A 16,069-nucleotide genomic window follows, 5' to 3' on the forward strand; every position below is an offset into this window, starting at 1 on the left:
TGATGGTCATCGCCGGCACACTCCCACCGGTTGCAGAAGCCTGTCAGGAATCTTGTGCCTCTGTAAGTGGACTCTATGCTACCTATCACTGCCCAAGTATAGGTGTTACTTACTGTTCTCCTGGGTGGTGTTGTATGCTGGACTGTTATATTATTGCTGACCCCTTCTTGTCAGACCACTCTGCCTGTTTACCCCTTAACTGCTGGATTGATATACTGCTGCTGAACTCTGCTTGTCTGACCATTCTGCCTGTTTACCCCTTAAACTGCTGGACTGTTATACTGTTGCTAAACTCTGCTTGTCTGACCACTCTGCCTGTTAACCCCTTAACTGCTGGATTGATATACTGTTGCCGAACCCTGCTTGCCTGACCATCCTAGTGGTTTACCTCTGGACTGCCTTGCTGTTGCCGAACCCTGCCTGTCTGACCTTTCTAGTGGTTAACCTCTTGACTGCCTTGCTGTTGCCGAACCCTGCCTGCCTGACCTTTCTGGTGGTTTACCCCTAAAACTGCCTTTCTCTGATTTCCTGCCTTTTGCCGCTGAGGACTATCCTGCCTGTGGTGAGTGCTGCTTACCTCATCTTGCGAACTTTCTCTGCTCTGGGATATTCCCTATCATTCCGGCTCGACGCTGGGATAACAAGGCCGAGTTCGGTCTGATAGTGGAATATCCCAAGAGCATTACAATAGTGTAAAATTAATTTGAAGAGAGTTGCAGACACATGAGGCTAAATAATAGCACAGTTGTGACCAGCTGCTTAAAGTGAATGGTAAATTTTGATGGCTAAAAGTGCCCGTTTTTAAAACTTGATTAAAAACAGGGGCACTTTAATTCATCAATATTTTCATTTCACTCCTGTTGTGAAAATAAACTTACTTTTTAATCTTCACACAGCTCCAGCTTCCTCCACCTGTTTCAAAGCCTCTTCCGTGGTCTAAAATGAGGTATCTGGCTTCCTCCAATCACAGCAGTGAATCAGACACTGAATCCCCCGGGGGGAATCTGTGATTGGGAGGATGACCTATCATCATTTCTGACATCAGAAATGGCTTGTGAGGACCAGAGGAAGCAGCAGGCTGCTGTGAAGTTTAAAAGGTAAGTTTTTTGTCACAACAGGAGTGAAATGTAAATTATTTGATGAATTAAAGTGCCCCTGTTTTTTAATCAAAGTTTTAAAAACCGGGCACTTAAACATCAAAATTTACATTCACTTTAAAGGGCCATAATAGTTGAAAAATGACATGTAATTTTATAACTATCAACCCTGTTCTACTATTGTGTTGGCCCCACCTTCTTCCAACTGTACCCACCTTCTTCCAACTGTACCTATATTCTTCCAACTCTACTCACTTTCTTCTAATTTTACCCACGTTCCACCTTCTTCCAACTGTATCCACCTTCTTCCAACTGTACCCACCTTCTTCTAACCATACCCATCTTCTTTAAACTGTACCCACCTTACACCTCCTTCTAACTGTACCCATATTTTTCCAACTGTACCCATATTCTTCCAACTGTACCAACCTTGCACCTTCTTCCAACTGTACTCACTTATTTTCAACTGTACCCACCTTCTTCCAACTGTACCCACCTTCTTGCAACCTACCCATCTTCTAACCGTACCCATCTTCTTCAACTGACTGTACCACCTTCCACCTTCTTCCAACTGTACCCGCCATCTTTCCAACTGTACCCACCTTCTTCCAACTGTACCCATATTCTTCCAAATGTACCAACCTCCCACCTTCTTCCAACTGTACTCAGCTTTCTTCCAACTGTACCCTCCTTCCCTCTTCTTCCAACTGTACGCACCTTCTTCTAACTACCATCTTCCAGCTGTTCCCATATTCTTCCAACTGTAAGTTGTTGCAGAAGAAATAAAATTAAATCTACCTTCCTCCGAACATCAAATTTGATGTATTCTGCTATTACATTGAGGTCGATTTACAATCCTTTAGAAAAAGTTTATAAAATTATTTATCTACTAAAATCCCCATAGACTATAATGGTGTTTTCCTGTTGAAAAATCATTAGATATGTTTTGTGATCGACCCCTATGCATTAATGACTGTTTCATCATTGTAATAAAAAAGCACTAAGCAAATGATTATACTAAAGGGACAGTCTAGTATAAATTAAACTTTCATTATTCAGATAGGACTTTTAATTTTAATCAACTTTCCAATTTACTTTTATCATCAAATTTGCTTTTTTCTCTTGGTATTCTTAGTTTAAACTAAACATAGGTAGGGCTCATATGCTAATTCCTAAGCCTTTGAGGGCTGCCTCTTATCACAGGGCTTTTTAAATCTCTTTTCAACACAAAGAGACAGAAAGTACACGTGGGGCCATATAGATAACACTGTGTTCAGGCACAGTGGGTTATTTAAGATTTAGCACAAAGCAATGCTAAATGCAAGACAATAGATAATAAACAGTCACAGTCATGTGATCAGGGGGGGCTGTCAGAAGAGGCTTAGATACAAGGTAATCACAGAGGTAAAAAGTATATTAATATAACTGTGTTGGTTATGCAAAACTGGAGAATGGGTAATAAAGGGATTATCTATCTTTTAAAACAATAACAATTCTATGGTAGACTGTCCCTTTAATAGAAATCATTGCAATATTATGATTCATCATCAGGATTTACCACTTCCTGTTACAGCCCCACAAGGGGGGCTTGTGGTCTCTGCAGGAAGGCAAATGAGTAGCTTTCCCTTTGAAGTGGTTGCTAGGAGACAACTGCACTAGCTCAGTCAGTTTCTTGCACATGCTTAGCAGATTACTTTTGCTGCAAAAATAATGTAACAGTAGAACTTAAAGGAACATTGTACTGTATATTTTCCTCTGCTTTAATGTGTTCACAACAATCTGTTTTCCATGCCAGAGTGAATTGTTTATAAACAGCCCATTTACCTTTAGTTTATTGTTTAAAATAGCTGTTTTTGTCTGTTTAAACCACCACCTATACTGAAAATATGAATACTTTAGTATTCTCTATACAAAAGTTATATAAACAAGTGGGCAGCAATACAGTTTCCTAGTGGGGATATGATCGACCCCTTTGTATTAATGACTACTATAATTCTGGTTTATTAATTCAGTCTTATTTTAACAGCTACATAATTTATGCAACTTACTCTTAACATATTGTGGCAGTTTGTGTTTTGCAAGTTAATAGTATCATAAACAAAATAAAATACATAATCTCAAAGTGATTTCTTTCAGACAGCTGTTTTTTTTTAAGTGTTTGTTGTTTTTTTTTTAAATGACTTTTTATGTTTTTTTTATTTTAATTATTTTCTTATAAAATAAAAAAAATAAGGGTTGGATTTCATCCGTGCTGAAGGATTTGTGTTCTCTCATGTTGCTGATGAAGGAATTGTGAATGGCTGTGCTGGAGATCTTCTGCGCTATCGTAAAGCTATAGGTGCAGACCATATTCAGATTTTTGCAGATATTAAAAAGAAACATAGGTAAGTTGTAATCTATGTGTCTATTTTTGGTATTTGTTCAATTCATTTGGATAATACGGCCTCAAATTTAAACCCCCTATTCAACCCTGTAGATTTGTAGTGTCCAAGTCTGGAGATTTTTGGCTACTCTCTCTGTGTTATTCCAGTTCAATCCTTATTTGAAAGACTATTGCCTACTCTTTCAAATAGGGGGTGGTCATGATAAGCACCGAGCCCCCAAAAGTAATTAGAAAAATCAGAACAGAATTTAATGGGGGAGGAGGGTACCTTTAGTGACATACACAAAAATAAATACATCTAAAATGTGTACAGCCCCCCCAATAAAGTTTTTTTTCTGTGGTGACCAGAAAAAAAATCTGGCAAAAATGTGCTTTTATTTCTAGTCTAGCATAAATGGGTCCCTCTAGTTTTTATTAAACCCTCCAAAAGCCTGTTTGGGCCACTCTTTCATATTTAGGTCTAGATTACAAGTGGAGCAGTATTTAGCGCTCCTGCTCTCACGTTAACATTGCTAGACGGATGCTTTTTGCACTAAATGTAGCCACCTATCAACAAGCGCTATCCAGGCTTCTGAACCAAAAATGAGTCGGCTCCTAAGCTTTCATTCCTGCTTTTTCAAATAAAGATACCAAGAGAACAAAGAAAAATTGATAATAGGAATAAATTAGAAAGTTGCTTAACATTGCATTCTCTATCCAAATCATAAAAGAAAAACATTGGGTTTAGTATCCCTTTAAGTTTTATAATGGTAGCTCCATGTTCGCATGTATAGTAAATGCAGTAAAAAGCATACTGAAAAAATGCTTCTGTTCAAACGTATGAACTTGAGTTGAGGGCGTGGCTAGAATGCCATCTAAATTATGTATATAGAAAATGCATTTTTTTTTTCAACATATGGAGTTGCATAAAAATGCAGAAACCAACTCCCCCCCCAAAAAAAAACTATAGCTGTATCTTTGGGGAGTTTTTGCAAACCTGCATGAAAACAAAAGAAATAAACCAATGCAAACATGTAATGGTAAAACCTAGCGTTTTTGAAATGCTAGAATTTACTAGTGCTACAAATAAAGAGGCCTTTCAGTCATGAAGTATAAAATGCTTCATGCTGAAGGGTTCCTTTATTCGCCTGCAGCGTATGCCGCACTGAGCACCATAGGCCGCCCACGGCAGAGCGCTATTTATTAGTGAAGTGATGTTAGCCAATAGCGTGCTAGCCATTCAGCATAATGCCAACTGGGCTGCACAGTGATTGGCTAAGAGGTGGAAACGTCACCTCATTGAAAAAAATATTGTTCTGTTGTAGGAGGCCTGAGGCAAATAAAGGAAATTTCAGCATGAAGTATTTTATACTTCATGACTGAAAGTCCCTTTATTTGTAGCACTTGTAAATCCTATTGTTTCACAAATTCTAGGATTTACTATCAATTTAACTCATTTTGGCAATGCAAGTATGCTCCAAAATCTGGCAGATCTCACTTAGGACACGATGATCTAAAGCTCTCCACTCAGACGGGATGATCTAAGATGTCTTCAGTACAATGAGTTCCCGCATAGAATGTTAGTAACACAAATTATGGATTGAGAGATATTTATCTTACTATGCAAAGTTAAGGAAAGATGACTCCATTACAATATAAGGTCTAAAAAAAATTCCAAAGATTTTGTGTCATTTCTCTCTATACTGGCAAGTTTTTGAACATCGCTCCCTTAGTATGGTAAAAAAAAAAATGTAATAAATCACCAAACATAAAATACTTTCACCAAAATCCATCCTATACAGATTTTCACAGAATCCCATCTATTTTTACACACACTCATTTCTGTATTTGATTACTTGCACTTTTAATGTGCTCAGTTTTAATAAGCTCAGAGAAGCAAGGATAATCCTTGATATTAAGAGCACAACAAATTGCGGTTGCTTCCAGGAGATACTTATTACTTTTGCAGTCACTTTGACAGCTTTACAGACATTAAAAAACAACAACTTTATTTTAATTTAATATGTTTAAATATAAGTGAAATACTTTGAATATATTTTTCATGAGTTTTGTTATACATATTTTCAAGCATTAACACTTTGTCAGGTCAAAAAGCACAACACTTAAAGGGACAGTAAACACCTTATAATTACATTGTGTTGTTATAGAATAACATATCAGCTAAGTCTTAGGCCCTGATATTCAAAGGTTCTCCAGCTGGGAGAGAAATTGCAGTTCAGACTTCACATAGCTGAACTCACTGAATATAAAATAAAAAAAAAAAGGGGGGGGGGGGGGAACTCTTCAACACTGCGAGATTTCTCTTGCATGTGAAGGAGAGACAAGCCCAATGCAATACAGCACTGCGTGATATGAGAGTTTTGTTACAATTCTGTGTTACTTTTACAAATTAGGACCATACTGTGCAAAAATACTATGCATATTTATACAAGGGATGTGTATTGGAAAGTTGTTTAAAATTGTGTTCTCTGTCATTAAAATGTAATTATGACTTTAGTGGTCCTTTAATATTGGATAGGCTTATGGATAGTGCAGTACTTGTCCCTAGTACTTATACTATTCCATGGACCTCTTCTGCTATTTCTGTTTGATTGTTTTAAAGATTGTTTTTAATTGTAAATGTGTTATTGTGCACTTTGTAATGTTGAATTTTAGATCTGATTTATTTGTACACTCCCCCAGTTTTTTTAAATGGTATCTGACAGGATTTCTTTGCAGTTTAGTGTGATAATCTTCCACTATTTGTACTTAACCCCTTAATGACCGGACCATTTTTCAATTTTCTTACCCTTAATGACAATGGCTATTTTTAAATTTCTGCAGTGTTTGTGTTTAGCTGTAATTTTCCTCTTACTCGTTTACTGTACCCACACATATTATATACCGTTTTTCTCGCCATTAAATGGACTTTCTAAATATGCCATTATTTTCATCATATCTTATAATTTACTATAAAAAAAATACAAAACATGAAAAAATGGAAAAAAACACACTTTTTCTAACTTTGACCCCCAAAATCTGTTACACATCTACAACCACCAAAAAACACCCATTCTAAATAGTTTCTAAATTTTGTCCTGAGTTTAGAAATACCCAATGTTTACACTTTGCTATTTCCAAACCACTTTTTTTTCAAAATTAGCGCTAGTTACATTGGAACACTAATATCTTTCAGGAATCCCTGAATATCCATTGACGTGTATATATTTTTTTATTTAGAAGACATCCCAAAGTATTGATCTAGGCCCATTTTGGTATATTTCATGCCACCATTTCACCGCCAAATGCAATCAAATAAAAAAAATTGTTGACTTTTTCACAAATTTTTTCACAAACTTTAGGTTTCTCGCTGAATTTATTTACAAACATCTTGTGCAATTATGACATAAATGGTTAACACTTTGTCAGGTCAAAAGCACAACACTTAAAGGGACAGTAAACACCGTATAATTACTAGACATTTCTGTTGTGTTGTTATAGAATAACATATCAGCTAAGTCTTAGGCCCTGATATTCAAAGGTTCTCCAGCTGGGAGAGAAATTGCAGTTCAGACTTCACAGGGCTGAACTCACTGAATATAAAATAAAAAAAAAAAGGGGGGGGGGGGGGGGCGGAACTCTCCAACACTGCAAGATTTCTCTTGCTTCTATATGTGAAGGAGAGACAAGCCCAATGCAAAATACAGCACTGCGTCCCTTGACATATATATTTTTTTATTTAGAAGACATCCCAAAGTATTGATCTAGGCCCATTTTGGTATATTTCATGCCAGCATTTCACCGCCAAATGCGATCAAATAAATAAAATTGTTGACTTTTTCACAAATTTTTTCACAAACTTTAGGTTTCTCACAGAAATGATTTACAAACAACTTATGCAATTATGGCATAAATGGGTTTGTAAATGCTTCTCTGGGATCCCCTTTGTTCAGAAATAGCAGACATATATGGCTTTGGCGTTGCTTTTTTGTAATAGAAGGGTCGCTAAATGCCGCTGCACACCACACGTGTATTATGCCCGAGCAGTGAAGGGGTTAACTAGGGAGCTGGTAGGGAGCTTTTAGGTTTAATTTTAGCTTTAGTGTAGTGTAATAGACAAACCCAAATTATTGATCTAGGGCCCATTTTGGTATATTTCATGCCACCATTTCACCGCCAAATACGATCAAATAAAAAAAAACTGTTACATTTTTCACAATTTTAGGTTTCTTCACTGAAATTACCTTACAAACAGCTTGTGCAATTATGCACAAATGGTTGTAAATGCTTCTCTGGATCCCCTTTGTGTTCCAAAATAGCAGACATATAATGCTTTGGCGTTGCTTTTTGGTAATAATAAGGCCGTTAAATCTGCTGTGCACCACACTTGTAATATGCCCAGCAGTTAAGGGGTTAATTAGTATCTTGTAGGGTTAATTTTTAGCTTTAGTGTAGAGATCAGCCTCCCACCTGACACATCCCCCACCCCCTGATTCCCCCCCTGACCTCCCTCAAACAGCTCTCTCCCCCCCCCCCCCCCCACCTAGACAATTGTCACCGCCATCTTAAGTACTGGCAGAAAGTCTGCCAGTACTGAAATAAAAATCATTTATTATTTTTTTTTCATACTGTCTGCAGTCTGCATCCCCCTTACCCCACAACCTCCTGATTCCCCCCATACATCTCTCTAACCCTCCCCCTCTACCTATTTGCCGCCATCTTTGCCCCCCAAAATATTTTTTTTTATATAACTTTTTTAGATGAAAAATGTGTTTTCTGTAGTGTAGCTGCCCCCCTTAATCTACATCCCTCCCCCTCCCAGATCTCTTACTAAACAAAGAAGATCCCCATTGCATCTGGCATCGGTTTATATATATTTTTTCTTTTTCTTCCGGGCATATTTTGCGTGCGCGCTCCACGCACGCCACAATTTTTTTTTTTTTATCCCCTCAAATTGTTGGAATATATAGAAAGTGAGTGTAGAGGGGGCCCTGCTAATTGCTCAAAAACTTGTCAGATTTAGTTTTTTATCATGATATTACAACAATGGCAATTTTGGAAGTGTCTCTCTGGAAGAAGCCCTTTATGGTCATCTTATGGTTTCTTGACCACATTGACTTCCATTACGTTAACAGGAGTGATAATAGTTAAGTTAGCATTTTTAGTTAAATGTTAATTTTAACTTAGAAAAATAATAACAGTTTCAGAATATGAAAGTCCAAAAATACTGGGAAAAGGTTGCTGGAAAAATGTGTGTGTTTGCAATCCTGCTGCAGAATTGCCCTCATGCAAGGTATAGAGAGTTGTTATCATGCCACAAATGGCATTGCAACAGTCTTGTGGTAGAGTTGAGTTTTGCAGAGGTTTCAGTGGATTAGAATCGCTTTTGAATATGAAAACTTTCAAAAACCATACAGTGCACTTTGCATGGGAATTCTGATAAAGGGCAGTTTTAAGTTGTTACAACACAATATCCATCCAGACGGCGCTAACTTGAAAGGACCTTAAGCTCCTAAAACAAATGGGTCCCTAGTTACCCATAAGGATCTATCAGAAACTATGGGTAAAAGTGTAAGGAGCGCCTAAGTCAAAAGGCCAGGTCAAACAGGGTGAGAAGTGGAATTCGACAGAGGTATATATATATAAAATTATTTAATAACAAGTATTTCAAGAATTACACAGAACATAGTAGTACATAGATCCATGGTACAATAAAAAGCAATGCAAATGATTAAAATTTTGAAAACAGATATACATACAAATAATGTAAAGACGATAACAAAAGCAAAATGACCGCTTAGGGGTCTAGTGAGCACAATGAGTATGTAATTCAAAGCAATAAATAATGGGTATATGAAAATACAGATAATATAGTGTATACAGAAAATACAGTGTATATAAGGATATGCTGTGTATCTAAGGGATCTAAGTGGTGTAAACAATACAAAAAAATAAAAAAATGAAAAATACAAAAAAAATTGTAAAAAAAATGTGCTTATTCATTTTTTCATTTTTTTGTATTGTTACACCACTTAGATCCTTAGATACACAGCATATCCTTATATACACTGTATTTTCTGTATACACTATATTATCTGTATTTTCATATACCCATTATTTATTGCTTTGAATTACATACTCATTGTGCTCACTAGACCCCTAAACGGTCATTTCTGCTTTTGTTATCGTCTTTACATTATTTGTATGTATATCTGTTTTTAATTATTTTAATAATTTCCATTGCTTTTATTGTACCATGGATCCATGTACTACTATGTTCTTGTAATTCTTGTAATACTTGTTATTAAATAATTTTAGATATATACCTCTGTCGAATTCACTTTCACCCCTGTTTGACCTGGCCTTTTGACTTAGGCGCTCCTTACACTTTACCGGAGTTTTAAGTTGTTGCCTTTCCTCATTTTGTGGATTGATATTAACCTGTTAGTTATGAATCCTTTCCTGTATCATATGCTGCCATTCAGAGTATGAAGAAAGGTATTAATCCCTTAAGGACAAGGCAATTTTTATTTTGGTTCCCTTAAAGGGACAGTATACACTCATTTTCATATAACTGCATGTAATAGACACTACTATAAAGAATAAGATGCACAGAAACTGATATAAAAAATCCAGTATAAAACATTTTAAAAACTTACTTAGAAGCTCTCAGTTTAGCTCTGTTGAAAAGGTAGTTGGAAAGCCCACTGCAAGTGGGTAAAAAAGACCCTTTACACAAACAGGAGCAAGCTGGAGAAGGTAGCTGACGGTATTCTCATATTAACCTGTTAGTTATGAATCCTTTTCCTGTATCATATGCTGCCATTCAGAGTATGAAGAAAAGGTATTTAATCCCTTAAGGACAAGCAATTTTTAATTTTGTTCCCTTAAAGGGACAGTATACACTCATTTTCATATAACTGCATGTAATAGACACTACTATAAAGAATAAATGCACAGAACTGATATAAAAATCCAGTATAAAACATTTAAAAAACTTACTTAGAAGCTCTCAGTTTAGCTCTGTTGAAAAGGTAGTTGGAAAGCCCACTGCAAGTGGGGTAAAAAAGACCCTTTACCACAAACAGGAGCAAGCTGGAGAAGGTAGCTGACGGTATTCTCATATTAACCTGTTAGTTATGAATCCTTTCCTGTATCATATGCTGCCATTCAGAGTATGAAGAAAGGTATTTAATCCCTTAAGGACAAGGCATATTTAATTTTGTTCCCTTAAAGGACAGTATACACTCATTTTCATATAACTGCATGTAATAGACACTACTATAAAGAATAAGATGCACAGAAACTGATATAAAAATCCAGTATAAAACATTTTAAAAAACTTACTTAGAAGCTCTCATTTAGCTCTGTTGAAAAGGTAGTTGGAAAGCCCACTGCAAGTGGGTAAAAAAGACCCTTTACACAAACAGAGCAAGCTGGAGAGAGGTAGCTGACGGTATTCTCATAAAACTTTGGGGCTTGGTTAGGAGTCTGAAAATCAGAGCAATGTTATTTAAAAATAAGCAAAACTATGCATTAAAAAAAAACTTTATGGCTATATAAATAGATCATCTACAAAACATTTATGCAAAGAAAAAATGAGTGTATAATGTCCCTTTAAGGACCAGGGCTATTTTACATTTCTGCCGTGTTTGTGTTTAGCTGTAATTTACTCTTACTCATTTAGTGTACCCACACATATTATATACCATTTTTTCTCGCCATTAAATGGCTTTTCTAAAGATACCATTATTTCATTGTAACTTATAATTTACTATAAAAAAAAATATAAAATATGATGAAAAAAAGGAAAATAAACACAGTTTTTTCTAACTTTGACCCCCAAAATCTGTTACACATCTACAACCACCAAAAAACACCCATGCTAAATATTTTCTAAATTTTGTCCTGAGTTTAGAAATACTCAATGTTTACATGGTCTTTGCTTTTTTTTGCAAGTTATAGGGCAATAAATACAAGTAGCACCATGTATTTTCTTCAAAATTAGCGATAGTTACATTGGAACACTGATATTTGTCAGGAATCCCTGAATATCCCTTGACAGGTATATATTTTTTTTAAATAGACAACCCAAAGTATTGATCTAGGCTCATTTTGGCATATTTCATGCCACCATTTCACCGCCAAATGCGATCAAATAAAGAAAATCGTTCAACTTTAGGTTTCTCACTGAAATTATTTACAAGTAGCTTGTGCAATTATGGCACAAATGGTTGTAAATGCTTCAATGGAATCCCCTTTGTTCAGAAATAGCAGGCATATATGGCTTTGGCATTGCTTTCTGGTAAATAGAAGGCCGCTTGATGGCTGCTACGTACCACACTTGTATTATGCCCAGCAGTTAAGGGGTTAAGTAGGTAGCTTGTAGGGAGCTCCCACTTGACACATCCCACCCCCGATCCCTCCATGACCCCTCTCAAACAGCTCTCTTCCCTCCCCCATCCCACAATTGTCCACTGCCATCTTAAAGGGACACTAAACCCAAAAATTGAGAATACTATTTTTAACAATATTTCAATTTACTTCTATTATCTAATTTGCTTCATTCTTTAGATACCCTTTGTTGAAGAAATAGCAATGCACATGGGTGAGCCAATCACACAAGGCATCTGTGTGCAGCCACCAAACAGCAGCTAATGAGCCCTATCTAGATATGCTTTCAGCAAAGGATATTAAGACGATGAAGCAAATTGGATAATAGAAGTAAATTAGAAAGTTGTTTAAAATAACATGCTCTTTCTAAATCATGACATGAAAAATGTGGTTTTATGACCCTTTAAGTCTGCCAGTACTAAAATAATAGCCTTTTTTTTCTTTAAAAGCATTTATATATATATATATATATATATATATATATATAAATAGTTTTCTGCAGTGTAGGTTCCCCCCAACCTCTAGATCCCCCCCCAAAACAGCTCTCTTAACACCCCCCTCTTCCTTTTGTGACCATCTTAGGTACTGGCAGCTTTCTGCCATTACCCAGTTTCTTAAAAATTTGCACATTTTTATTTTTGTACCCCATTTTTCCATAGTGTAGCTGCCTCCCCTCAATTTCCTACCCCCTCTCCGATCGATTTTAAATCAATTATTTCCCCTCTCCCTTAGGGCAGGACTGCCAGACTGGTGATCGGTCACGTGCGCGTGCCCGCCCCCCTTCCCGGACCAGCAACCGGAACTAGTCCAGCGATGGGCCGCCTCCCTGCAGCTGCAGCTGCAGGGGCGAGGATATACATCCCTGTCCACCAGTACTATGATAAATCTTACCCTTTATGTCAACAGGGAATTCTTAAAAACTTTTGCTAATAGTATAGCTAGTATAGATCAAAACTCTCTTACAAGACAGGCATTGATGAATAACATAATTTATGCTTACCTGATAAATTATGTTTTCTCTTGTAGTGTATCCAGTCCACGGATCATCCATTACTTATGGGATATTAACTCCTCCCCAACAGGAAGTGCAAGAGGATTCACCCAGCAGAGCTGCTATATAGCTCCTCCCCTAACTGCCATTACCAGTCATTCGACCGAAAACATGCAGAGAAAGGAAAACCATAGGGTGCAGTGGTGACTGTAGTTTAATGGAAAATTACCTGCCTTAAAGTGACAGGGCGGGCCGTGGACTGGATACACTACAAGAGAAATAAATTTATCAGGTAAGCATAAATTATGTTTCTCTTGTTAAGTGTATCCAGTCCACGGATCATCCATTACTTATGGGATACCAATACCAAAGCTAAAGTACAACGGATGACGGGAGGGACAGGCAGGCTCTTTATACGGAAGGAACCACTGCCTGAAGAACCTTTCTCCCAAAAACAGCCTCCGAAGAAGCAAAAGTGTCAAATTTGTAAAATTTGGAAAAAGTATGAAGAGAAGACCAAGTTGCAGCCTTGCAAATCTGTTCAACAGAAGCCTCATTCTTAAAGGCCCAAGTGGAAGCCACAGCTCTAGTAGAATGTGCTGTAATTCTTTCAGGAGGCTGCTGTCCAGCAGTCTCATAGGCTAACCGTATTATGCTACGAAGCCAAAAGGAGAGAGAGGTAGCCGAAGCTTTTTGACCTCTCCTCTGACCAGAATAAACGACAAACAGGGAAGACGTTTGTCGAAAATCCTTAGTTGCCTGTAGATAAAATTTCAGGGCACGGACTACATCTAGATTGTGTAGCAGACGTTCCTTTTTCGAAGAAGGATTAGGACACAAAGATGTAACCACAATCTCTTGATTGATATTCCTGTTAGTGACCACCTTAGGTAGGAACCGAGGTTTAGTACGCAGAACTACCTTGTCTGAATGAAAAATCAGATAAGGAGAATCACAATGTAAGGCAGATAACTCAGAGACTCTTCGAGCCGAGGAAATCGCCATTAAAAACAGAACTTTCCAAGATAACAACTTGATATCAATGGAATGAAGGGGTTCAAACGGAACCCCCTGTAAAACATTAAGAACTAAGTTCAAACTCCATGGTGGAGCAACAGTTTTAAAACACAGGCTTGATCCTAGCTAAAGCCTGACAAAAAGCTTGAACTCCGGAACTTCTGACAGACGTTTGTGTAAAAGAATGGACAGAGCTGAAATCTGTCCCTTTAAGGACCTAGCGGATAAACCCTTTTCTAAACCTTCTTGTAGAAAAGACAATATCCTCGGAATCCTAACCTTACTCCATGAGTAACTCTTGGATTCGCACCAATATAAGTATTTGCGCCATATCTTATGGTAAATCTTTCTGGTAACAGGCTTCCTAGCCTGTATTAAGGTATCAATAACTGACTCAGAAAAACCACGTTTTGATAAAATCAAGCGTTCAATTTCCAAGCAGTCAGCTTCAGAGAAATTAGATTTTGATGTTTGAAGGGACCCTGGATCAGAAGGTCCTGTTTCAGAGGTAGCGACCAAGGTGGACAGGATGACATGTCCACTAGATCTGCATACCAAGTCCTGCGTGGCCATGCAGGCGCTATTAGAATCACTGATGCTCTCTCCTGTTTGATTCTGGCAATCAATCGAGGAAGCATCGGGAAGGGTGGAAACACATAAGCCATCCCGAAGGTCCAAGGTGCTGTCAAAGCATCTATCAGAACCGCTCCCGGATCCCTGGATCTGGACCCGTAACGAGGAAGCTTGGCGTTCTGTCGAGACGCCATGAGATCTATCTCTGGTTTGCCCCAACGTCGAAGTATTTGGGCAAAGACCTCCGGATGAAGTTCCCACTCCCCCGGATGAAAAGTCTGACGACTTAAGAAATCCGCCTCCCAGTTCTCCACTCCCGGGATGTGGATTGCTGACAGGTGGCAAGAGTGAGACTCTGCCCAGCGAATTATCTTTGATACTTCCATCATTGCTAGGGAGCTTCTGTCCCTCCCTGATGGTTGATGTAAGCTACAGTCGTGATGTTGTCCGACTGAAACCTGATGAACCCCCGAGTTGTTAACTGGGGCCAAGCCAGAAGGGCATTGAGAACTGCTCTCAATTCCAGAATGTTTATTGGTAGGAGACTCTCCTCCTGATTCCATTGTCCCTGAGCCTTCAGAGAATTCCAGACAGCGCCCCAACCTAGTAGGCTGGCGTCTGTTGTTACAATTGTCCAGTCCGGCCTGCTGAATGGCATCCCCCTGGACAGATGTGGCCGAGAAAGCCACCATAGAAGAGAATTTCTGGTCTCTTGATCCAGATTCAGAGTAGGGGACAAGTCTGAGTAATCCCCATTCCACTGACTTAGCATGCACAATTGCAGCGGTCTGAGATGTAGGCGTGCAAAGGGTACTATGTCCATTGCTGCTACCATTAAGCCGATCACCTCCATGCATTGAGTTACTGACGGGTGTTGAATGGAATGAAGGACACGGCATGCATTTTGAAGCTTTGTTAACCTGTCTTCTGTCAGGTAAATCTTCATTTCTACAGAATCTATAAGAGTCCCCAAAAAGGGAACTCTTGTGAGTGGAAAGAGAGAACTCTTCTTTTCGTTCACCTTCCATCCATGCGACCTTAGAAATGCCAGTACTAACTCTGTATGAGACTTGGCAGTTTGAAAGCTTGAAGCTTGTATCAGAATGTCGTCTAGGTACGGAGCTACCGCAATTCCTCGCGGTCTTAGTACCGCCAGAAGAGCACCCAGAACCTTTGTGAAGATTCTCGGAGCCGTAGCCAATCCGAATGGAAGAGCTACAAACTGGTAATGCCTGTCTAGAAAGGCAAACCTTAGATACCGGTAATGATCTTTGTGAATCGGTATGGTGAAGGTAAGCATCCTTTAAATCCACTGTGGTCATGTACTGACCCTTTTGGATCATGGGTAAAATTGTCCGAATAGTTTCCATTTTGAACGATGGAACTCTTAGGAATTTGTTTAGGATCTTTAAATCCAAGATTGGCCTGAAAGTTCCCTCTTTTTTGGAACCACAAACAGATTTGAGTAAAACCCTTGTCCTTGTTCCGACCGCGGAACCGATGGATCACTCCCATTAATAAAAGATCTTGTACGCAGCGTAGAAACGCCTCTTTCTTTATTTGGTTTGTTGACAACCTTGACAGATGAAATCTCCCTCTTGGGGGAGAGAATTTGAAGTCTAGAAGGTATCCCTG

General features: G+C 38.2%; 1 protein-coding gene across 1 annotated transcript in view; it reads left to right on the top strand.

Annotated features, from left to right (window-relative positions):
* Positions 1-16,069, top strand: part of LOC128648883 (uncharacterized protein F13E9.13, mitochondrial-like) — a 93,301-nt gene that overhangs the window by 23,549 nt on the left and 53,683 nt on the right. Inside the window, 1 exon segment of the mRNA XM_053701813.1 lies at positions 3,331-3,481. Coding sequence (XP_053557788.1) covers positions 3,331-3,481 — 151 coding nt within the window.

Source organism: Bombina bombina, chromosome 1 (assembly GCF_027579735.1).
Source record: "Bombina bombina isolate aBomBom1 chromosome 1, aBomBom1.pri, whole genome shotgun sequence".
NCBI classification, from domain to species: domain Eukaryota; kingdom Metazoa; phylum Chordata; class Amphibia; order Anura; family Bombinatoridae; genus Bombina; species Bombina bombina.